We start from the raw sequence: 24,631 nt of genomic DNA, 5'->3' as shown, positions 1-24,631 counted from the left end.
GAGCAATCATCAGGTGTGAAGTATGCTACCGGACAGAGTACCAACCAATTTGCTGTTTAGGAAACCTTTCCCAGAAGCAGGAACTCTGTAAACAGAGACTGGCCCTAATGTTGTATTGTGTAAATTGGCTGTGTCTTCAATCCTCTGCCAACACAGTTTGTGTGATGCTGTACAAGCAAACTTCATGAGCTGCTGAAGTCAATGTACCCGTGTCGTTCCCACTTTACATTTGGTAGGGATTACCAAAGTCAACAACAGAACCAGTCACACTAGTCTAACTGGCACATTAAGAACTTTGCATGCTTGTTTGTGTATTTCGCCACAACAAACCAACACAAGAATTCATTTTAGCTACCTGGAACTTCGACCTTGAGGTCGTATACATTACAGGGTGTCCCGGGGGGGGGAAAGCCCACACACTTGTGGAAAGTGTGTCAAGACTGGGACGGGCAGACAAACACATCCAAAAGCACGACCCTGCATCATAGTAACGAGAGAGAGTAAGAGAAAGAGAGAAAGAGAGAAGGAGACATTCTGCACATGACCACAGTATGAATGTTAGGGGTAAAAGATGAAAATGAAGACTGCTTCCTCTTTTTAATTACTCGTTTTATTGCAGGTGAGCACTGTAAGCGTTTTAGGTGGATGTCTCAGTTTGGTGGACGCATGGTCCAAAAAGGGCATGCAGAACACAGAAGCAAGAGCAATGTAGCTTCCTTGCCTTTGGCGACTTTATGATACATGTAGTGGATGAGGGAAGTAAATAGTACATAGAAATAAACAAACAAACAAAACAAAATGAACAAAACAACAACAAAACAGGCACATGATTGGTGACGCTTACTGACAAACACAAATGTCAGTCACATTAGGAGGTGAAACCTTCTGACCTACGTATAAATGAACTGTCCTATTGAATTAAACAATCCCATCCATGATATATGACGCATCGGAACAGATCATGTTCCAAAGAGCATACTTCAGAATTAGGTCATCTTTGGTTGGCAAGGGATTTGCCTTACTAGACACGCGTGCACCCACTTGTATGTACGCTCACACTCTCTCACGCACACACACGTAACTTTTTAAGTATGTTTTTAGACATGAGGTTTTGACCTCTGGTTATGTTGGTTAAAAAATGTGCAAACTAAAGCATAAAAAAATCAATCAATAAAATTATGCTCACAATAAGGCTAGCTAAGAAATACACTCAAAAAACAGCTACTATACACTAATACAATATGGTACACTTGAAATACATATATGCATTTGATTAAAATGGTATGCCTATGTTCACATGGGCAATAGTAGTAGTAGTTGTAGTAGCATACTGACCTATACTACATTCACATGATTTGTAATCGAACAAATGAACGCACACCTGACAGCACGGCCGCTGACAGCTTTTACTAGGCCCGGGACAAAATCATCTGAAAGGGCCCCCTTCCCAATACATACAACGTAGTGGGGTCCCACGCCTTTCCCCTGGCCTGAGACAACAGAGCTGTTTGTCCCCTTAGAGACAAGACAGCTGCTGCACACACTGTCTGCATTTGTAGTGTTTAATAGCGACGTTTCTGTCTAGTTGGTGTTGCAGGTATGACATCACGTTGGGGGAACTCCCTCAGGATTCTAAGGTTCTACATAGACTGCGGAACCCCCAACGTGATGTCATAATAGTACATATTCTTAAAATGGTTAACCTGCAACCCCACCTTTAAATGTTGAATTGCTTGAAGAGGGTCAACAGACCAAAACATTGCCATTAAACTTTGCAAATGTAGACAGTGTATGCGGGAGCTTTCTTGTCTCTAAAATGGGTGACCCAGGGGTTCCCCTCCCGACGCACCTGACCAATGGAGGTGTGCAAGAACTCTACACCAAAATATTTTCCCCAACCCCCCACACCGCCCATACCTCAGTAACGACCCAAGTAGTAACACAGATTCAAATACAACTGCATTGCATTCTTTTGCATGTATCAGCAACATGTCATCCATTGAAAGGTCTTCCATGAAAACTCACGGAAGAGAAATCATTCACTTGGAACTTTAAAAAAAAGAAAACAAAAAGTTTGCGGCGAGCAAAATGTTCTTGCAACACTGGTTTCAGTCCATCCAAATGGCAGGATGCCAAGCAAGCGTCACTTGGCTGACTTCAAAAAGGTGTGCATGTACGGTTCTGTCACGGCTGCAGTGTACATGCTGGTACAATTAACAGTTGTGTGTGAATTGGACGAAGTGGATAAAGGACTTGGGCAGACTCCTTGCTCGCAGTTTTTGTTGGTTTTGCTTTGATGTGGCAGCTGAATGACTCACAAAGGCCAGTGACACACCAGAGTGTGGCATGGTGGCGGCAGCCAGAAGACGGCTGTCTTTCCACCCAGTCACAGGCAGTGCTTTCTGCTCAGCCTTTAACACTGATCGCGCCGACATGCGCGGCCAGTTCTGTTCAAACCCCCCACCTGCATATGGCTACTTTGCCATTCATTTCAATGAGACACCGCCAGAGGCCGCCGTTACAATTCCGCTCGAGTTGGATTTTCCGACTGCAGCGCGTCAATGAACCGTCTGCCGTGCCGCTACCGCCCGACTACCGCCATTGTCGTGGTGTGGAAGATCTAATCTGTTTCCATGCGTTTTCACCGTTGCCGGTAAAAATCGCTTCAGTCCGGTGGCACGTCTGGCGTAAAAAGGCCCAAAGGCACAGCGACATGACTTCTTTTGACCAAGGAAGAACACTGCACACACATGAAAAACAGAAATATGGGTCTATGCTTCATTTGTCAGTCCTCAAAAAAAAAGCTTACACGTTTCTTTCTGGTGAAGTGCAAAAACGCAGCTGCTAATTGGCCTGTGGACAAGCGCTGCAAACACACACACACACACACACACACACACACACACACACACACACACACACACACACACACACACACACACACACACACACACACACACACACACACACACACACATGCACACACACACACACAAAACAAATCAAATTGATTGTAGCCTACTCAAGGGGATAAAATACCACCGATGTCAGTTCATAACCGGTTTTGCACTTTGCGTGTGTGTGTGTGTGTGTGTGTGTGTGTGTGTGTGTGTGTGTGTGTGTGTGGTGGGGAGTAGGAACCTTCAAAACAACAGGCAGGTGGGCATGGGAATGTCAATGAGGAAGGCTACAGTTGATTGGTGGATGTGGAGGTGGTTGATGTCCTCACTGAGTCTTTTGTCCACTGTTATTGGGCCGCAGGGAACATATAGCATGTGAGTGTTACCTTGTAACATTAAGAGTGGGGGTTGAGTGTTGATTCACATCACTGGGTGTGTGTGAGGGATAGGGTGTTTGATAATGTGTCAATGTCAATGTTGTGGTTTTATCACTCTGTTTGCGTGCGAGTGTGTGTTTGCATGTGTAGGGAAATGTGTGAATAATGTGTTTTTAAGTGTTGTCTTCTGGTCATTGTGTGTGGACTGAAGGCATCAAGTGTCTGGCTGCATCTGTAGGTTTGTGTAAGTATGACCGCTGAGTGATGACTGGGTCAGGTGCAATCTCTTCAGTTCAGTTCAGTTCAGCTCAGGTCAGGCCACAGTTTACCGTCAGGTCACTGAGGCCTGTATCCACTCTGCTGAGGCATACTGTATAAGCAACCCCCCCACCCGAACCCGTTATGTCATGTATTTTGATCGTTAGATGTGTAAGAGGTGTGTGTGTGTGTGTGTGTGTGTGTGTGTGTGTGTGTGTGTGTGTGTGTGTGTGTGTGTGTGTGTGTGTGTGACAGAGTGAGAGAGAGTTGACTGAAGGCATCGAGTGTCTGTATGACTCTGTGTTTGTGTAATTACGCTTGATGGACCAGTCACGTCAGGTGCACATTCCGTTCAGGTCAAGGCCCAGGTTTCTCGAAAGCATTGTCGCAAACCACCAGTTAGCAGCTCACTTGGTTGTAATGCAATTCCCCATGGGGCCACCCACTAAATTGCTAACAGTCTTAAGTTAGCAACGTTACTAGCCTCATTTAGTTAGCATCGTTGCTAGCCAGTTAGCAACTCACTTGGCAACCATTGGCAACGTACTACGTTGCTAGCAAACTTAAGTTGGCAACGACGCAGTTGAGAAAACGCAGCCCAGGTCAGGTCCGTCAGGTCACTGAGGCCTGTATCCACTCTGCTGGGGCATATACGCCGGTCTGCCCAGCCCCAGGTTGAGGGGCAAGTGGTCAGCAGCCCCTGCCACCCCGGAAGTAGCAGCAGCGGGCAGCTGTGTGGGCTCCGAAGCATCCTCCACTGGGCAAAACTCCAGCGAGCCGCAGTCCTGCTCCTCCTGCTCCGACGGGTGCTGCCCCCTCATGGATCCCCCACTGCCACCCCCATCGCCTCTCTCCACGTCCCCAAGGTGGTGGGGCTGCCGCCTGAAGAGGGAGCCAGCTCTGCCCCCCTGGTGGTGGTGCTGGTGGTGGTGGTGTGGACCAGAGCCCTCCTGCTGCTCCTCGCACTCCAGCAGGGGCTGGGTGGACTCGGAGCGGGCGAAGGTGTGGGCCTGGCTGGAGGTGGTGGTGGCAGGAGTGGTGGCGTTGTTGGCGCCAATGCCTGTGCTATTACCACTGCCATTGATGCCAGCCGCGTCCGAGGAGGAGGAGGACGAAGAAGATGATGATGAGGAGGAGTTGTTGTTGGACGCTGCTGCTGCCGACGACGAAGAGGAAGAAGACGAGGAGCTGGAGCCGGCGCCCCCTCCTGGCGTCTGGCCCTTGTACTGGCCCACCACGGCGGAGTACTGCACGAGGCTGCCGGTGGTCTGGCCCGAGTCGGCCTCGTCGCTGTCGGAGACGCTCTGGCGCGGCGAGGACATGCAGGAGGAGCCGCCGATGCCGCTGCTGTGCTCCTCCGAGAGGTACTTGTCCTTCTTCAGGGCGGCCAGAGAGGCCTTGTCGTCCATGTCGCCGCCGCCGCCGCCGCACAGCGAGCGCCGCTCAAACACGTCCACCTCCACCACGCTCAGGTCGCCCAGCGGGGACTCCTTAGGGGAGCTGGCCTGCAAGAACAACAGCATCAACGCACATGTAAGAATACACAGAAACACAGGCACATGATCAGGTGGCCCGGGGGGGGGATCCATAGGGGAGCTGGCATGCAACAACGCATCAACGCACATGTGTTGATTGATTGATTGTTTACATGTATTGCCATTTCAGCAGCTATGGCTATATCATGGCCAATACAGATAGAAAAAAAACCCATCTGAACCCACACGTAAGAATACACACAAAACACAGGCACATGAGTGCGCACGGCACACGCAATGAGCCACAGCGTTTTCAGCCAATGGTTGCATCAGTAAGTGGCAGTTTTCTTTCTTTTTTTTCTTACACACATACTGTACACACACACGCACACACACACACACACTTACCCTGGCTGAGAGGTCTGGGGACCATTTAGCCACTGTGCTGTTGTATGGATCGGGCACCTGGGGCCAGAATTTCTTCTTGAGCCTGCAGAGAGAGATGAAACACAAAACCATTTGCCATTTACTAGACTTCCTAGGGAGCACAACCTTATTAGTACAATAGTAGTACCTATTCCTATGGAATAACAGCTTAAACTTTACTTGACGCCGGCGTTATAAGTATGACATTACAGTGTCATAATAATGTCAAAACAGTGTCATGACACAGTCATGGATGAGTCATAAACAAGATGTCAATGTCAACATTTTATGGTCATGAAAAGTTGACATAGTCAGGGCTGTCTTTGTCATTTAGTGACATTCTGTTATGGTAAAGTCATAAAATGTTAACGACATTGACCTAATGTTTACGACTCATCCATGACTGCTATGACACTTTTATCATACATAGGATGCCGGCGTCAAATAAAGTGACACCGAATAATATATCCAATCCATCACATCAAACCAGCAAATCAAGTTTCGTGAATACTTAAGATCAACAGCAACTCGAAAGTGTACTCCATCGGTTTAAGGGTGGGTGTGTGTGTGTGTGTGTGTGTGTGTGTGTGCGTGTGTGTGTGTGTGTGTGTGTGTGTGTGTGTGTGTGTCGGACTCACGTTTCTTTGTTCTTGAAGCAGATCCGGAGGGTGAGCATGGTGAGGAAGAGGAAGCCAAAGCACACCGCCACCACAATCATCTCAATCTCACCCGGATCTAAGAGGGGAAGGGTTGAAAAAAAAAGAAAAAAAAGACACACTTAATATTAATATAAACTTTATTACTACAGACTCAAGATCCACAGGATAGAAACATCGCATACAAATACAAAGTACAGTACAAGCAAAGAAATGCTAACAACGGAGCAGTGTCATTCACCACAATATAGTTGCGTAAACAACAGCAATTAAAAAAATAAAATAAAATAAAAATCGAACCAATGGACCAAGCAACCAACCTTGCATTTCACGACACTAAAAGAAAAACTTGCACAAACTTGCACCTAGAAGTCGCACTACACAAACAAAATGAATCAACTTGCACCATAAAAATCACACCACACAGAAAGTCACGGCTCACCGTATTGGGCGGTCCTCATGTTGAAGGGGTCGCTGCTTTTGGCCCCTGCCACGGTAGAGGCCACCAGTCTGATGGTGTAGTACTGGTACTTCTGCAAGTTGGTCAGCGTCAGCCGGTGCACGTTGGGTGGCACGGTCTCCGCTGCGACAGGAGAAGACACAAAGCAGGAGAGACGTAAAGGGACGTGAAGCAGCCAGCAATACAGTAGGTCAAGACAAGTGAATTTGTGTTGCGCGTTTCATTCATAAATGAAAAGAAAAGCATAATGAAAAGCATACGCGCACAGCAAATAAAACAAGAAATAAGGCATAAAAACAAAACAAAAAAGATCTAAACTGCATGCAAACTCTGAAGGCAAACCGGTTTCAACAGACAAACTGAAATAGTTGTGTGAAGAATCACTGCACACACGACTGACAAAAGAACAAAAACACCTTGACAGCAATGTTCTAATTCTCATGAATCAATGTCACATTGGACACAACAGCTTCTATTTATAGCTACACAAAGTATTTAGTTACTGTAACTATTACTTCACCTGCATCACCTCAGTCAAGTATACCATCTTGCAAATGTCTACTCGCACGAATATTGTGTCCGTCACAGATACATAAATGACGACCATTTCAGATTAAAACAAAAATACATGATAAAAGCAAACAAGGAAAAACAAACAAACAGGATGAAAGAACAAAACAACAAGGACAGCCACTTACAGAGGACTTGGCCTTCGCTCTCGTAGAAGACGGTGAAGTTGTTGATGAAGCCGCGTCTCTTCTCCAGGGGGATCTCCGTCCACTTGAGCTCTGCACTGTGCTTCCACGTCCGCACCAGATCCACCACCGGCACCGCTACTGGCACTAGTAGTGATGGAACAGAGGAGAGGAGAGATTAGCAGAGAACAGGAGAGGAGGAGAGCAGAGTAAAACAGTGGAGTTCAGCACCGCTACTGGCACTAGTAGTGATGGAGTAGAGGAGAGGAGAGATTAGCAGAGAACAGGAGAGGAGAGCAGCCACTGGCACTAGTAGTGACGGAGCAGAGGAGAGGAGAGATTAGCAGAGAAAAGGAGAGGAGAGTAGCCACTGGCACTAGTAGTGACGGAGCAGAGGAGAGGAGAGATTAGCAGAGAATAGGAGAGGAGAGGAGAGTAAAACAGTGGAGTTCAGCACCGCTACTGGCACTAGTAGTGATGGAGTAGAGGAGAGGAGAGGAGAGGAGAGATTAGCAGAGAATAGGAGAGGAGAGCAGAGTAAAACAGTGTTCAGCACCGCTACTAGCACTAGTAGTGATGGAGTAGAGGAGAGGAGAGATTAGCAGAGAATAGGAGAGGAGAGGAGAGATTAGCAGAGAACAGGAGAGGAGAGCAGAGTAAAACAGTGGAGTTCAGCGCTATGCTTCCACGTCTTCTCCACCTCAACCACCGGCACAAGTGGTGATTGAGTAGAGTAGAGTAGAGTAGAGTAGAGTAGAGTAAAGTAGAGATAGAGAGAGAGTAGTTTAGAATAGAGTAGACATTAGCAGAGTATGAGAGATTAGGAGTAGAGTAGAAATTATGAGAGTGGATTAGAGTAGAGTAGAGATTATCAAGGCTATTTCACAAACACTTACCACCCTCTCGAAGATACAAGGTGACTGTCTTGGGGTTTCCAGACGGTTTGACAATGATGTTGGGGGACGATGTCTCTTGATACTGTCGCTTGTAGATGGGGGTCACTGTCACGTTATACGGTACGAAGGGCCGTAAGTCGTTGCCTAAAACACAAGGAAGCCAGTAATCACACCACAGATCAAAGCGTGCTGCCTACCACTGTTACAGCTGAAAACTGAATGCTGAAGGGCTCCCACTATCACTACTTTTAAAATCCAGATAGATAACTCACTTTTTTACACTTTAGCCTTTGCTTCTTAGTTCTTAGCGTTCTGCCTTTTAACACCTTTTATTTATCTAGATTTTTAACACTTGAATTTTAATTGTTTTATTCATCTTCTGGAATGCTTGCTGCGCTTATGTTGCTAATATGCTATATTAAAAATGCTTTTTTTCATTATTGCTTTAGTTGGACACTGCACAGCACTTTGGGCTTTATAAATAAAACTCAGTAGTTATTTTAGCAAAGACAGCCTTACTTGACTTGACTTACAAACATCTGAGCGAAAAACATGGGCGAGTTCAATTTTGACTGCTCAAATGTTTTTGATTTCTCCCCAGTGAATGTTGTGGATGGTTGTATGTATTCCTGAGTCCTGAGTTTTTGTTTTTAGTAAATTATTAAAGAAGCATATTCACTGCAGTACACTGTGTGAGATTTTTAGTTGTTTATTTCCAGAATTCATGTTGCCCATTCACTAATGTTACCTTTTTCATGATTACTTACCACTCCCATCAAATTCTAAGTATTCATTATGACTGGAAAAATTGCAGTTTTCATACATGAAAAAGGGGATCTCTCCATGGTCCGCCATTTTGAATTTCCAAAAATAGCCATTTTTAACTGCAAAAATGACTCTACTTGGTCCATACTAGAAAATATTTGTTTATTACTCAGTAAACTTTCATGCAAATATGAAATTTGGCGATAGCCAACCCACTTTCAATGAGCAGCATAGTTGCAGTAAATTTTTTGACCATTTCCTGCACAGTGTCCCTTTAATGGGCATCAGCTGTGGTTGTACCACCTGACGTCTGAGCCCAAAAAACATCTTTGACCCTCCTATTATAACGCATCATAAACAAATGCATCACAAAACGCCAAAGGTCTCTCTATTACCTCTGATGTGTGTCTTGGTGACGTTGCGCGGTTCCCTCTGCCAGTTCCACTGCCCCTCTGGGAGGGAGCGCCACTCCACAATGTACTCGGAGGGCAGGCCGGGGCCCTGGAGGCCGGCAGGGTGGCTCCACTCCACCTGGAACGTGTCGTTCTGGGAGTACACCACCAGGTCCTCCACGGCGGGGAGCTCTGCATGGGCACACACACACACACACACACACACACACACACACACACAGACACAGACACGCACACACACACAAATGACGGTTAGTATCAGAATCAGAATCAGGGGCGCGTCTCTCCACAGCGGTGTTGCCAGCCCCTACACCCCCCTTGTAAAGCGTCCTTGGGCTCCATGAAAGGCGGTATATAAAACCAAGTTGCTATTATTATTATTATGTTAGCAACTTGCATGGTTGCAGTGCAGTTTTCCATATGCAACCTACTAAGTTGCTAACTGGTTAGCACCGACACTTTTGAGAAATGGGGTCCTGCTTTATTGGCCAAGTACTGTATATTGCAAAAACAAGAAATGTCTCTTCAGTCTCAAGTAGCTCTCTTCAAAAAACAGAGAAAATACAAATGACAAAAAAATTTAATCAAAAAAATAATTATATGTACCGGTAGTGCAAAAAAAAAAAATGTACAAAATGCCTGCTAAGTTTGTAATGGTCAGATGGTGGTGGCCAAGTTATATAGCTCAGGAAAGAGATGGCAGATTTATCACAAACATAACCACAAACAAAAGAAGTTTAGCATGTCACATACACAACCACAAAGAAATGCATGGGAAGGAGCCGCCAAACACAAGACTATTGGGAAAGTTTATAAAAAACAAAAAATAACCAAAAACAAAAAATTGTGGCAATGAACGTGTGCTTTTCAGAAGTACTAGACATAGACTGGGGGAGTTACACACACCTCGAACAGTTAGTGGAACGGCCATATCTGCGAGGGGCGACACCCCAACCGAGTTGTTGGCAGTGACTTGAACAGAAGCGACCAAGTCTTTCTGTACTGGTACATTGAAGTCGTACGTCTGGAAAGGCTGGTGGGCTTGATAAGGGAGCGTAAGGACCTGTTTAACAGTGCCCTTCTCCAAAATTGTGATGTTATACGCAAGGATCTTTCCATTGGAATCCACTGGTTTCTGAATGGAGAAAGCCAAGTAAACAAATAAAGGAATTATTCACAATAATAAAGAAACAAAGGTGGACTGTACCCTACAAACAAATGCACAGGATACGGAACACGAAGGACTTAGTGAGAAGTTATGTATAAAAACAAATGTCAGGTTATTCTTACATTTATCATAACAACCATAAGAACCATTAGCACATTTCATTCAACTGAGATTCTTAAGCTTCTTCAACAATTTTCAAGTCAAGTCGGTTTTATTGTCAATTTTGCCGCGATGACATGCGTTTGCACGTCTGTTTGTACAGTCATGGGCCTTTACCTTGAGGAGGAGCTGGACGTCGAGGGCAGGGGCATCTGCGCTGGACCTAACAGCCTTCACCAAGATGTCAGGGGCTGAGGACGGACCTGTGGAAAAATACCGCAGCACAGAGGCACAGACAAGAGAGAGTTATAGCAAACACAGGAATACTTGAAGTCTGGAGTTTAAGTACCAGGGACTAGATGAAAATTAGCCTTGTGGCTATAATCTGGCTCAATGTGTCTTCTGAACTGTCCCAGCCAAATAAACACTAAAACTAAACTAACGTTTCAAGTTCAAAAAACAAGCCCACTTTCTCAAAAAGATCACTCCTTTTCATGACAGGACTTGAATGAATGTGCAAACACATGGGTAGCCTCAGGATTTTTAAAGCTACATTTAAGACTTTTAAGACATGTTTAATGCCATGTGCCATATGACATTCAATATCATAGTTGCACCCATTGTAGAAATCATATTCTACCATAATTTAAAAAAAAAATCAATAACTGAACACCTGATTAAACCTGCAATTACTACACTCTACAACTGTTCAACAATTGAATTTAAATTTAATTAAGTTCCATTTGAAGTTGCATATAAATCCAAGAATATCCACAAACTGTGCCACTTGCCGTCTTCTGCCATGTTAATAATATATATAATAATTACTATATACACGGCTTTCACACATAAGAATTTAATTAAGTTACATTTCACAAGTTACTTTTTCCCCCTCACCTCTCCTTATGTTGAACGGAATTGTTTACTTATGGTGTGCTGCCGAGTGCAGCAGCAAATCTGTTCAGCTCCATTTGTGTAAGCTGACAAGACACCTGAATTTCCTTCGGTATTAATGAAAGTTTCTCTACTCTTAATTTGAGGTTACATTTGAAGAGCTTCATTGCAAAATGACATATATCTCTTTTAGAACACTTTGGGAAATTAAAATTTTTTTGGGCCATTGCATTGCATTGCAAAAAGCATTATATACAGGTTTGAAAAGTATGTTCTCAAAATACCTGAATGGCAAGAATGCACACACAGTAGTAGATGATAGGGCGTCTAAACAGTAATTTCCAATAACAAAAAGCAAAAGTTAAAAAAAAAACGTCGCTGACGTCATTTAACAACAAAACCCTTCATTTATTAAATCATATCAGTGCCACTTACTGTCCTCGGTGGTGCGTTTGGTGACAGCCTTGCTCCAGTCGCTCCAGTAGCCCAGGTCGTCCTCGGTCTTGCAGCGCACCTCCACCACATACTCCATGTCAGGCTTCAGCCCCTGCAGCCGGAAGGAGTCCAAGCTGTCCTTCGTGTCCTCCTGGGGCACCTGGTTGCATTTAGGGAGGGAGTAAGGGGGTCAATGACACTTTCTGAAAAGTGAAATTCTATACACGTTGCAAAATAACTTTAAGTCAGATCTATTTAAATCTGATTTATTAAATCTGATTTAAAAACATCATGTAACCGTAGCCAACTTCTTGGGGGACATCAGACATCAGCTGGTACAGCAACATATATTATGCCCATAAATTAATTAGTAATTGGTAATGGACCCATTTTTAGCCTGATGCCGCGTATACATTGTTTGACCTTTGGCGCTTGGAGCGACATATACGCTGCATTCAGGCTCTTGAGATTTCAGGGGTTTTTTAAATTACAAATGTGGGTATGTTAGAGCTGAAGGAACACATTCTAATGCAAAAGAAGGGTCCTAGCTTTAAAATGCAACTCATTTCATGCTTTTATGTGCGTTGGATGCCGAGATATTCAGGTTTTTATAGACAGAGGGCATCTGTTCCCCAAAAGGCTTAGGCATTTAGCAGGTTCTTTAGGCTACAATGGGGTAAAGGGGGTTCATGTACCTTCTGCCAGCTGCGTGAGTCCCTCTCGCGATACCTGATCTCATACTTCAGCCGCACATAGGTTTGGGCGATAGCAGGCTTCCACTGGACCAACAGCGACTTTGAAAAGGCTGGTTCTGGAATCTTCACATTTGCCGGTGGATTGGTCTTGACTAAAAAGACATTGAAAAGTATTGAAAGTGTTACATTTCGTGATTGTTTTGTACAGACTACAGTTTACCCATCTTGGGTGCCAATCTCACATTTGCTGGTGGATTTGACTAAAGAGAAGAGAAAATACTGAATATTACGCTTCACCCATCATTCAAGTCAGTCAACCTTGTTGACGTTTATGGTAGTAATTATGCAGACTTCAGGGTTGAAGCTTACTTGTGTTTTCTGCGGGCTCTTCAATGATCTCAGAAGTAGCATTCCCCAGCGCGTTTACAACCTCAACCCAAATACGCATGTCCTCGTGGTGGGGGAAGACCTCCAGTGCCACTGTGCCCGAGTGGCGGGTTGCACGCCTGTGAAACTTTTGCCCCGAACTAGAAGGAGAAGAATTATTTTATTTTCAACCATGTAACACCAAATTTTGTAACACAGAGAAATATCAGCAATGACATCCCATGATTCTAGGGTCAATAACTTTCACTCTGAACACTGAATTGACCGAGTTTAGTTTTAGGCCTTGATTACACATGTGCAGATATTTTTAATCCCAGATTACCAGATTTACATGTACTGCAGGCACAGCATGAGTCTTAAAAAAAAACACCATAGTGACGGGTGCAATTTAGAAATCTTCCCTTTTCAAAACAGAGCTAAAACTCAGATGTGTTTATAAAAAAATCTGTATGCGGGTTAACAGGGTCTTATGAATTCTCTATAACTCACACTTCTATATAAAGCGTGTAGGTGGTGCGAATCCTCGGATCCCTGCTTCCTGGGTTCCACTTGCACGTCACATTATTGGACATGACGATGCCCTCCTGCAATGCCTCACATGTCACGTCGGTGGGCACCTGCGGTGGGTCTGTGGGATAGGAGCATTCATTATTACACTTAGCTGACACTTTCATTCAAAGCGACGTACAGCTATTTGCAGGGTATTGGCTACAGTCCCTGGTGCAATGTGAGGTTAGGTGCCTTGCTCAAGGGGACTTCAGCCATGGAGGGGAGAGGTAAGGGTAGGATTCGAACCTACATCCCTCTGATCTGAAGTTCACCTCCCTAACCATTAGGTCATGGCTAACCTTCATTATTAGATTAACCTCAGTAGGTCAAAATTGTATGATGTTGTATTGACTGAAGAGTGTGCACAGGTGGATAGAAGAATACCATCAACATTTTCCTCAACCTCTAACTTATTACCCCTTTTGACTCATAAGCTTCATCAATTTGGCACCTATGCATTTCACGCAACAGCTAAGGTGTCATATTTCAATTCCCGCAGATGCGTAGGTATTTCTATCTTTTCTCTCATCGCAAATTAGTGCTGAGCAAATAATTGGAAAAAAAGACAGAACAAATAACTGCAATTTGTTCAGCGCTACTGCTAAAGTACATAACCATCAATAGCTTTTTATTATTACAGTTTGTAATGGTTGTAATATGTGTTTTGTAACAATGTGTACATGTCAAGTTCCTTAGAAGCACACCGCCACATCTTGTCCACCATGTTGTCTACAAGCTGTCTACTACCGGTATGTCTCTAGACTCTACAAGCACAATACCACCATATTGTCTACTATGTCACGCGGGTCATTTCACATGAAATCAGACACTTTGGGACCCGACCGACCCGGATTTCAATCATACTTGGTGTGCCTTTTCAGTAGCAAGGTAGCACCCCAGAACTGCATTGGTTTGAATCTGACACTAATATTAAGGGAGAAACAGACTAGGAAAGGTTCACATGTGAGGGTAGGACACTATACATTCAGCCTTGAATATATCAGTCAGTGTTAGTCACAAAAAGATGCCTGTGGTGTTGTTTGAAAGCTCTTTTCTGGCTCTACATAGTACACAATCACCTTGGAATACAACTACTCTCAGAATATGAATTATGATAAATTGAAAAATTAAAAATTGAATATCTAAAAAACTTATATTTTAAAATGGCCAGTTCCTTGTCCAAACGTAGCCGGCAATGTCATGAGCAGCACCTTAAATGCTGGTGTTCGGTTTGTTATTCATTTCAGAGAGAAGTTGACTCACAAATATGGCATCATACAGACCACTTACTAATAATATGGTAATACCATAGTAGCATCACATGACAAAACAAAAACAAAACAAAAATGGTCAGTGTCCATGGTCCCAGGTTTCAGAAACTAAGGCAGATGTCCATTTATACACACCAAATGATGATATGTGAATGTTTGAACATTCCTTCTCTGTGTACCTGTGCCATCTTCCCTTTACCGTACTTTAAAGAGATAATCAATGGCTACACTCTCATTTTGTACTCTACCAGTGCATTTGAAGCAGCAGCTGTGTCTTTTGTAGATAATGTATAAGTACGTCCCGTTGCAGTTACAGGTTCCACTACCAGAAGCACATCCTGATGATCCATGACAGTCTATCTGGTCTGAAGGGAAAAGTGAAGGATGGAGATGGCCCATGAGGATGCAGGAAGTTCAGTTTCACCTCTCCAGTGCTCGGCATACATTCCTCAGCACATGCTAGCCACCAGTTGCCATCATATACAGCTACAACATACCCTTTGATGCTTGAAAATGTAACACATTCCTTTACTGAGCTCACTCTTTCAACTCTGCCTTCTCTGAATGCTCAAAATGGCCTAACTTCCACTGTGTCCATTGACAATGGGCAGAAGCTGTGTAGTTTTTGAGTTTACCTGGAATAGTTCTTGCAGATTCAAACCTTTTCAACAGGTTCTCAGCTTCATGATGGTACATCTCTGTTGTGGCAAACTGGCAATGGATGTTCTTGACATTATCCTTGACAAATTCAAACAGTTGGTATGGCGTTATAATTTAATTGTCAATAGGACGTTGCAGACTTGCTCGTGCAGCAAGCCATTTAACTGTCCCTCCAACGCCATCACATGGACCTTTGCCATGTGATGTGGCAAAAAAAGTGCCACTCTGCAGGTATGTGAAAATCTGCCTCGTGGTGGCACAAATTTGTTGTAATTTTAAGGTTCTTATATTGTGAAGGAAGTCTGCAACGTCCTATTGACAATTAAATTGTAACGCCATACCAACTGTTTGAATTTGTCAAGGATAATGTCAAGAACATCCATTGCCAGTTTGCCACAACAGATATGTACCATCATGAAGCTGAGAACTTGTTGAAAAGGTTTGAATCTGCAAGAACTATTCCGGGTACTCAAAAACTACACAGCTTCTGCCCATTGTCAATGGACACAGTGGAAGTTAGGCCATTTTGAGCATTCAGAGAAGGCAGAGTTGAAAGAGTGAGCTCAGTAAAGGAATGTGTTACATTTTCAAGCATCAAAGGGTATGTTGTAGCTGTATATGATGGCAACTGGTGGCTAGCATGTGCTGAGGAATGTATGCCGAGCACTGGAGAGGTGAAACTGAACTTCCTGCATCCTCATGGGCCATCTCCATCCTTCACTTTTCCCTTCAGACCAGATAGACTTGTCATGGATCATCAGGATGTGCTTCTGGAACCTGTAACTGCAACGGGACGTACTTATACATTATCTACAAAAGACACAGCTGTTGCTTCAAATGCACTGGTAGAGTACAAAATGAGAGTGTAGCCATTGATTATCTCTTTAAAGTACGGTAAAGGGAAGATGGCACAGGTACACAGAGAAGGAATGTTCAAACATTCACATATCATCATTTGGTATGTATAAATGGACATCTGCCTTAGTTTCTGAAACCTGGGACCATGGACACTGACCATTTTTGTTTTGTTTTTGTTTTGTCATGTGATGCTACTATGGTATTACCATATTATTAGTAAGTGGTCTGTATGATGCCATATTTGTGAGTCAAATTCTCTCTGAAATGAATAACAAACCGAACACCAGCATTTTAGGTGCTGCTCATGACATTGCCGGCTACGTTTGGACAAGGAACTGGCCATTTTAAAATATAAGTTTTTTAGATATTCAATTTTTATTTTTCAATTGATCATAATTCATATTCTGAGAGTAGTTGTATTCCAAGGTGATTGTGTAATATGTAGAGCCAGAAAAGAGCTTTCAAACAACACCACAGGCATCTTTTTGTGACTAACACTGACTGATATATTCAAGGCTGAATGTATAGTGTCCTACCCTCACATGTGAACCTTTCCTAGTCTGTTTCTCCCTTAATATTAGTGTCAGATTCAAACCAATGCAGTTCTGGGGTGCTACCTTGCTACTGAAAAGGCACACCAAGTATGATTGAAATCCGGGTCGGTCGGGTCCCAAAGTGTCTGATTTCACGTGAAATGACCCACTAGAAGCACAATACCATCATGTGATCATGTGATTCTGCCTAGTGCAGTTAGTGAGAGACAATTTGAGATTCTGCTGACCAGCCCACTGCTAACTGGGATAAAGAGAGGCATCGGTCAAAAAAAATAAGATATTGTGATCAAGCCTATTGCTATATTGCATCGCCCAACATTAATTATAAACCCATTACTCAGGCTTTAGGATGTCAAGACGTACAGACATTCCATCAACAGCAGCATAACCCTTGCCAACACTGCTTAAAAAAAGAATGTTCACTCAAATCCTTAATCGAGCAGTAAGTAACCCCAATGACTCTTGGACATGGGTCCCGTTTCCACTAAACTTAATCAAGTAAACTAAATTAAACCAAAACACAGAATAAAATATTGTGATAAAGAATTTTGCCACATCGCATTGCCCTATCTAAAATATAAACACAGTATGACACTTGCCAACACTGTTTAAAAAAAAAAAAAAATCCCAGAGAATGATGTTCACTCACATCCTTTATCGAGCAGTATCCCCCATTTGTGGAGTCGGCAGTTGTTATGGGGCAACGTGTCTGCGTTCTTGACGCTGCACGTGAAGAACTTGTCCTTGGCCATGTCCTCGGTCACGTTGAAAGTGATGGTGCCCGCCGTGTCATTGATCTTCCTATAGAGGTGCTTGGGCAGCTCGACTTGGGCCCGGCCGTTGTTGTATTCCCAGACGATGTCATCTGCCTTCAGGGGGGGGCGCAGGAGGCAGGTGACCGTGAACTCTTTGCCCAGCTCCACCGGAGCTCCGTCGGGTTCGCTGGGATTCGGCTGCAGCAACACACAGTCTGGAGGGAGGAGTAAAAACAAACAACAGAACCATATTATTTTTATGTACTTTTTAAAAAGATATTTTTTGGTCTTTTGACTTTATTTTATGATAGGACAGTGAAGTGGTGAGTGACAGGAAGCGAGTTGGGAGAGAGAGATGGGGAAGGGCCGGCAAAGGACCCGGCCCGGGAATCGAACCCGGGTCGGCCACATAGTAAACAAATGCCCTACCGTTAGCGCCACGGTAGGGCAAAGAACCACATTATTTTTGTTTTGGTAAAACTTCCAAATAAGGGGCCATAATTAACAGTAAAGTAGCTACAACCTAATACTTAAGTAAGGGTTAATAATCATTACTTAATGCCACATTAGACATATATTAATTGTTATTAATGCATATGTTGAACATTAGTAAGCAGTTACTTAACTATTAGATAACTATTACCTTGTGTTACAAGTTTATAGCATATAATTATTCAACTAATAGATAAGTAAGGGTAGTTAATAGTTAAGTAGCTATTAGGTCAATAGTTATCTAATGGTTAAGTAACTGCTTACTAATGCATTAATAACAATGTGTCTAATGTGGCATTAAGTAATGATTATTAACCCTTACTTAAGTATTATGTTGTAGCTACTTTACTGTTAATTATGGCCCCTTATTTGGAAGTGTTACCTTTGTTTTTTGGCTACTTGGTATAGCTAATGATGTAGGGGCGAAAAACAAAGGGAGACATTTTAAAAGGTATAGACAGAAATCTAGTATTCACTATAAATACTGGGACACAAGCAGAGCCTACGGCAGCTCCTTTAGTAGTATGCATTTTGCTGGTCTATGTGTACTGTTTCAATCCCAACCAAATAAACCATGAAAAATATCCTCTGTCTTGGCAAAGGCACCGTACTATTACGCCGGGACCCGGGTTCAATTCCGGCCCAAGGTCATATCCATTTCCTTTCCCGTGTCTCTCTGCCTGTAAAGAATGGTCGTCGCACACTCGGAACTTCATGCAGTTACATTTAATAAGACCAACGTTTCAGCTTACGCCTTCATCAGGGTCATCTGGTGTCATCCGTGTCTTTCTCCCATCATATTGGACAAAGGCTTGTCCAATACAGGCAAGAAAAGACAAAACATATATACTGTGTATATATTATTTATCTATCCATCTATCTATCTATCTATCTATCTATCTATCTATCTATCTATCTATCTATCTATCTATCTATTTATAAATCCTCTACCCATAATCAATAACGTCTGAAAGAAAGACCTACCAGGAGTGTTGTGGGATGCGGCAAGTACACGGTGCAGTGACAACAAAGGCAACAGCAAGAGGAGTCGTGCCATCATGATGAAGACCCTGCAGGAGACAAACACCCCACAATGGTTAGATTAAAAGACCCCATATGGTTAGATTACATTATTACATGATTACATATCACAGTGTTACCCATGCATGTGTAACACAGATGCCAATTAGCAGTGTTTGGCATAGGACGATAGTAAACTTCCCTCCCAAAGTCTCATACAGTATCAGAATCGCTGAGCTGTCCTCAGTGGTATTGTGCTGTGCCTCCCATGGTGAACTGGAGTGGTGACTGGACGGTGGCGGGTTCCAGCCCAGAGTGGCGAACTAGCGCAGGATCACCTCAGTTACACATGATGGACCATTTTGTGGCACAGCACCGCGGAATGAAAACCGAGCACCACAAATGGATCAACAGGCACATGTAAATTTCAATGGGGGTATACACACAGTTTGACCAACAGAACCAACTTACTAGCCACTTTGACCCATTATTGAGTGTGTGTTAAGCAAGTGATGAAAACAGTTAATTTAGGACCCTCACCATGCATATACCACTTGCATTGGCCAGACCTTTTTTTTGCCTGTTGCCATGCTATCCCTGACAGCAAAGGTACGCAGAATCGACGCAAATTATCATCAAATAACGTCTAATGCCATCGCTTCAACGCCCCTTTGCTATCAGGACTGTGGAAAACACTGCTCACTTAACTTACACTGCTTTTGTGCAGTGCAAATTACAGCTATCACACCAGCAGCAGCTGCCAAACTATCCTGATGATTTACAAAGTACCGGTATCTAACTATGGAGGACATAGGCCTACAAGTGATGATGTGAGGGTGAAGTAATCTGTTCAATTACAGGGGAGCCGAAGCCAAACAAACCACGTCTCAAGGCTGTAAAAACAGCAAGTTAGGACTGAAAAGGATTTCAGTGTGATCCAAATGAGTCTCCAGATATGAATGTGTGAGAGCATTTCCCTCACCGTGAGAACAACTATGGCTTTCTTTGCAGTCAGTTTAATTTCTGAAAGCAAATCCTTTGTTATTGATTTTCCTTTAAAAGTACACAATGTACACTACCCCTATTTATAGAGCAGTAAGGACACACAAAACAAAATAATTTGATGATTATGACTACAAAACCTGACATCTTCCACTAGACACATTTTTACACATTCAGCACAAGCTATACCAATGGGTGAGCAAATAACAAGCTAAATATGCCAAGTGCATGCAACTACTACAAGTATGAGAAACTTCTCAAGTTGCACCTGGCATTCAGCAGCAAAACTATGTGGTGGTCGTACGTTGCTTTGTCTCCTATGGTGCCCGGAAGCTAGTGGTCACGTAACCTTTCGGGGGGGTACTATTTGTACACTGTACACTACAGTAGCCTACAGCGCACGGGAACGGCAGGCAGTGAGCTGGTGGGTCTTTCACTGTCTATGGTTGTTTTCTTTGAGCCTCTGTGTTCTCCCATAAACACGCAGGTTCGAAAGTGAGGTAAGCGATGACTGCACTTCTTTTTGGCTACTGCCATGCCATTGTCATTACAGAGCCCACCAATGGTCAGCCAGGTGAGATTTTTTTAAAAAAAAATGTTGCACCGTTCCACCAGCACATCATAACACACATTAGTAGGCTAACCTATCGATTTGTAAACAGAGGAGGCGACAAGGGAATGTCTTGGCATTTAGCCTACTTATTTCCATCATTTTGAAAATGCATAGGGATGAGGCATGCGACGTTGTTGGCAAAGCCACTATGGTGATGTTGAGGTTATCTCTTACAGTCGATCCATCATCAGCTATTTAACTTCTATTGCCCACGGTGGGTTTGATCGGAGCTCTGGACAGCGCAATGTGCGCAGGTTTTCAGTTACAGGGCTTGCCTGTTGTGCTAACTCACTAGCGTCACATTCACTGTACACTGGGGGCACGAGAAACCACCCCACGTACTACGCACTATATGCCACGAAACTCTATACGTGTTTAAGAATCATGTCACTAAAAACCAAACACTTTTCTCTCACAGGTCAGAGTACGGTCTTTGAACGCACATATTCAGACCATTATGATGTCCCCATGCTTGGGTACTAGGCTATTAGCCAACGTTAGCATCAGACTAAATCTTCAATGTCTTGTTAAATTAGCTCTGCCCGACGACACAGTAAGCTACAACAAGCATAAACAAAGCGTATGTTCGTTTAAAAAAATATGTATTACCTTAAATTATTATCTCTGTGATTCCATGTCTGAGCCAAGAACAAAATACAGCTGGCACTTCAGTGGCAGTACACTTGATGGGTAAACTCCGCCTTGTGCATGGAGAATGTGCAGATATGAATAGAGCTCTACGAGCTGGATAAGCCCTGAAAGGAGAAGTGAGAGCCGACAGACAGTAGCACATATTCTACAGATCTACTCCGACAGCTCGCTGTAATCTGTCACGTCAGCCCACATTTCCGCTCAGTGTTCCCGTTAGTCTCCACCCATTTGACCGAAAGTCATATATATTTTGTTAACCCGTTAGTGTCTGTATGGATGGGAATAGGGTCGTGGCTTCTGCCCGTTTTCTCAAACCCTACACACCCAAACCTTTTTTTTATTACGAGAAGGAACAGATAGTTCATATGCTATTGAATAAATAGACACAGGACACCGTGTAGGCCTACTAGGCCTACCTACTTCAGTGGAAGCCCGTTTGTTTACTCTAGTCTAGATTTTCATATTCATTTTCAATCACTGCTGCTGCTGCTGGCGTATGTGTGTGTGTGTGTGTGTGTGTGTGTGTGTAAGTAAGAACTGCTGGAAGGCTTTTTGTAGGCCTAGCCTACTCGAGTAGGCCTATGTTTACTGCAATGTGCAATAATGTAGATCTTTGTGTGTTTTTTGTATTTGTGTACATTTCTGTAACATGATAGACACCTAATCTCCATCGATTAATAACAAATACTCCAAATAATCAAACAGACTGTCATCGTCATACCACCCTATTCTGTTCTGCTGTTTCAGATTGTTCCACGGGCTAGAACTGCTATTAGACTGACATTTGAACATGGGCTTTTTCTCTTTTTTTTAAATGGCAGCTTCCTCAGGTAGGCTTTTAAAAAATATATTATTTGACAGGATACAGCTAGGCCTACTTGTGGGTAGGTCTATGTACTGATTGAGTTCATCATTCATACGCTAGCATTTGACTGTCTCAGAGATTCAGGTTGGTTTAAATAGGCTACGAAATACTTGCAAGTAGTGGCATTGTTAATTTCACACATATAGTCGTTATCATACCTTATTACAGGGATATGCAAGGCCTACTGAACATGTCAGGGTAGACCTTTTTGTTTGGTTGTATTTTAGGAGGACATAGTGTTTCGGATGCCCTAAACCTGAAGAGCATTTTACACATCCACAATGCGTATCTGTATGCTGCAGTTATGCTGAAACTATTTGCTGATGTAGTGCCATTCTAATTAAAAAAAACAATTCTCACTGGTCAAGTGCATTATATAGTCTGAAATTGTGAGACTGCGGTAGCACCACAAATCCCATAGGGAATATACAGCATTATATTACATTACATTACAATACAGTACACTTTTATCTGACGCTTTCATCGAAAGCATTTTTACAGCTATTACAGGGTATTGGTTACATTCCCTGGAGCTGTATGGGAATGGGTGCCTTGATCACACTTTACATTAGGGCACACAGTTACAATGTACTTATCTCATTAGGCACAGTTGAATAATTGGTGTAATAACATGTAGTATGTATGGGACTGGTATTAGTGTTGCACTGATTCATCCACTTCACCGTCATTTGTGTGTGTGTGTGTGTGTGTGTGTGTGTGTGTGTGTGTGTGTGTGTGTGTGTGTGTGTGTGTGTGTGTGTGTGTGTGTGTGTGTGTGTGTGTGTGTGTGTGTGTGTGTGTGTGTGTGTGCAGACCACCCTGCCGTGGAGGACTTGCTGGTGTACTCCCAGAGCGACATGTTACAGGTACACATGGGCCTCAGTCCAGCCGACTGCATCTACAGGAGAATTCAGCACTTTGGCAAAGTATATATATATTTTAAAAAACCTTCATAGGCCTACATTCAACCCTACATTTTAATGGTATGAAGATACACAAAATAAATTGGTGTAAGTATTATATGTTATTATACCATTTATAAATCCCACTATACCCACTTATGGCAGTATGCTGTAACAGTGTATAAAACAATACCGCATTCTATAATGATGCACCAAGATCATAACTGCTGTGTGTGTATCATTCAAGTGCAGCGTGTATCAACACATTGCAAATCTCAGACTTACAGGAACAACTAGATAATAGGCCAGCGTTTCCAGCTCTTACCGCTAAAGCATGTGAGGACAGATGGGAAACCCTGTCAATCCTTTTGTTGATGTTTGGGAACTTGGGTTGTGATTCTGGAATTCATCGAGGAACAGTCAGCAGTTTTTGTTTGTCAGGCAACGGGAATATTCAAAACATACACAGTGAGAAAGATTTATGATCGTGAGGGTTAGTAACCCCAAATACAATGAGCATTTGCAGAATTCATTTTTCGGAATTTCAGTAGGCCTAACTGAAATTCTGTTCTTTACAGGAAAGCATGAATGACAAAGTTGCTTTGGCATGAAAAAGCTTATTCTCCACTGTCAACACCATATCCTCTGGTTAACCAAATATGTGCTGCCCTTGATCATAGCCTCTGACCAACATGCACAATAACATGGTATAATTTACGGTCAGTTACGATGGTAAACATATTTTTCTAGGTTCTGAATTGTCAGATGATGTGTAGGCCTATTATTGTACTATGCCTAAACTTTTAACTCATTCTTAGTTTGGACTGATGCGTAGAAACGAGGGTCACGTGTCACCGAAAATCTGAACATGGTTACCCTGTTTAGGGTCGCTGACAGCTTTGGACAGGCCCAGGACAAAGTCATGTGAAAGGGCCCCAACCTCAATCCATATAATGTACTGAGAATGCAATTCTAGGCCTCCCTCTCTCTGGGCCTGGGGCAACAAACCCTCCTTTCAGCCTCTCTGACCCAACTAAAAATGTCTTCAAATACAAAGTGGAATAGGGAGTGATGAAACTTTTTGCATTACCAGTTTTTTTTTTTAATACTAATTTATGTATTTATTTAGACAATTAGTAACATCTCTGTTTCTTTTAATAACATTCCATTCCATGGAACTGCTCACCTTGAAAGCTGTTCACTTTTCTACTCTATAGGACCTGTTAATAAAAAGTAGACCATGTCATCTTTTAGCCTATTTACTCTTGAATTGTGCTACAAGTTCTCATGATGGTTATCATTTGTAAGTGCTGTTCAATTGGATGGTGACGCACATTCTCCCTTCATCAGCCAATCAGATTATTACGCTGTGTGAGTGGTTAAGTTTGAGTTCATGACTTGGTCATTGAATTCCTTTATTACAAAACAGTCAAATAAGAA

General features: G+C 43.1%; 1 protein-coding gene across 1 annotated transcript; it reads right to left on the bottom strand.

Annotated features, from left to right (window-relative positions):
• Positions 1-592: 592 nt before the first annotated feature.
• Positions 593-21,548, bottom strand: il6st (interleukin 6 cytokine family signal transduce). The gene is made up of 16 exons (XM_063210425.1): positions 21,383-21,548; positions 19,123-19,208; positions 17,541-17,861; positions 13,489-13,627; positions 12,982-13,139; positions 12,613-12,764; positions 11,918-12,077; positions 10,766-10,851; positions 10,228-10,456; positions 9,304-9,492; positions 8,144-8,287; positions 7,251-7,394; positions 6,535-6,675; positions 6,075-6,171; positions 5,419-5,500; positions 593-5,040 (listed from the first exon to the last, which is right to left on the bottom strand). Exons 2-16 carry the CDS (start codon positions 19,196-19,198, stop codon positions 4,153-4,155), a joined length of 3,006 nt encoding a protein of 1,001 aa, XP_063066495.1. The 5' UTR covers positions 19,199-19,208; positions 21,383-21,548; the 3' UTR covers positions 593-4,152.
• Positions 21,549-24,631: the final 3,083 nt, after the last annotated feature.

Source organism: Engraulis encrasicolus, chromosome 11, assembly GCF_034702125.1.
Source record: "Engraulis encrasicolus isolate BLACKSEA-1 chromosome 11, IST_EnEncr_1.0, whole genome shotgun sequence".
Lineage (NCBI taxonomy): Eukaryota > Metazoa > Chordata > Actinopteri > Clupeiformes > Engraulidae > Engraulis > Engraulis encrasicolus.
The sequence above is the reverse complement of the archived record's forward strand: the minus strand, read 5'-3'. Positions and strand labels throughout refer to the sequence as shown.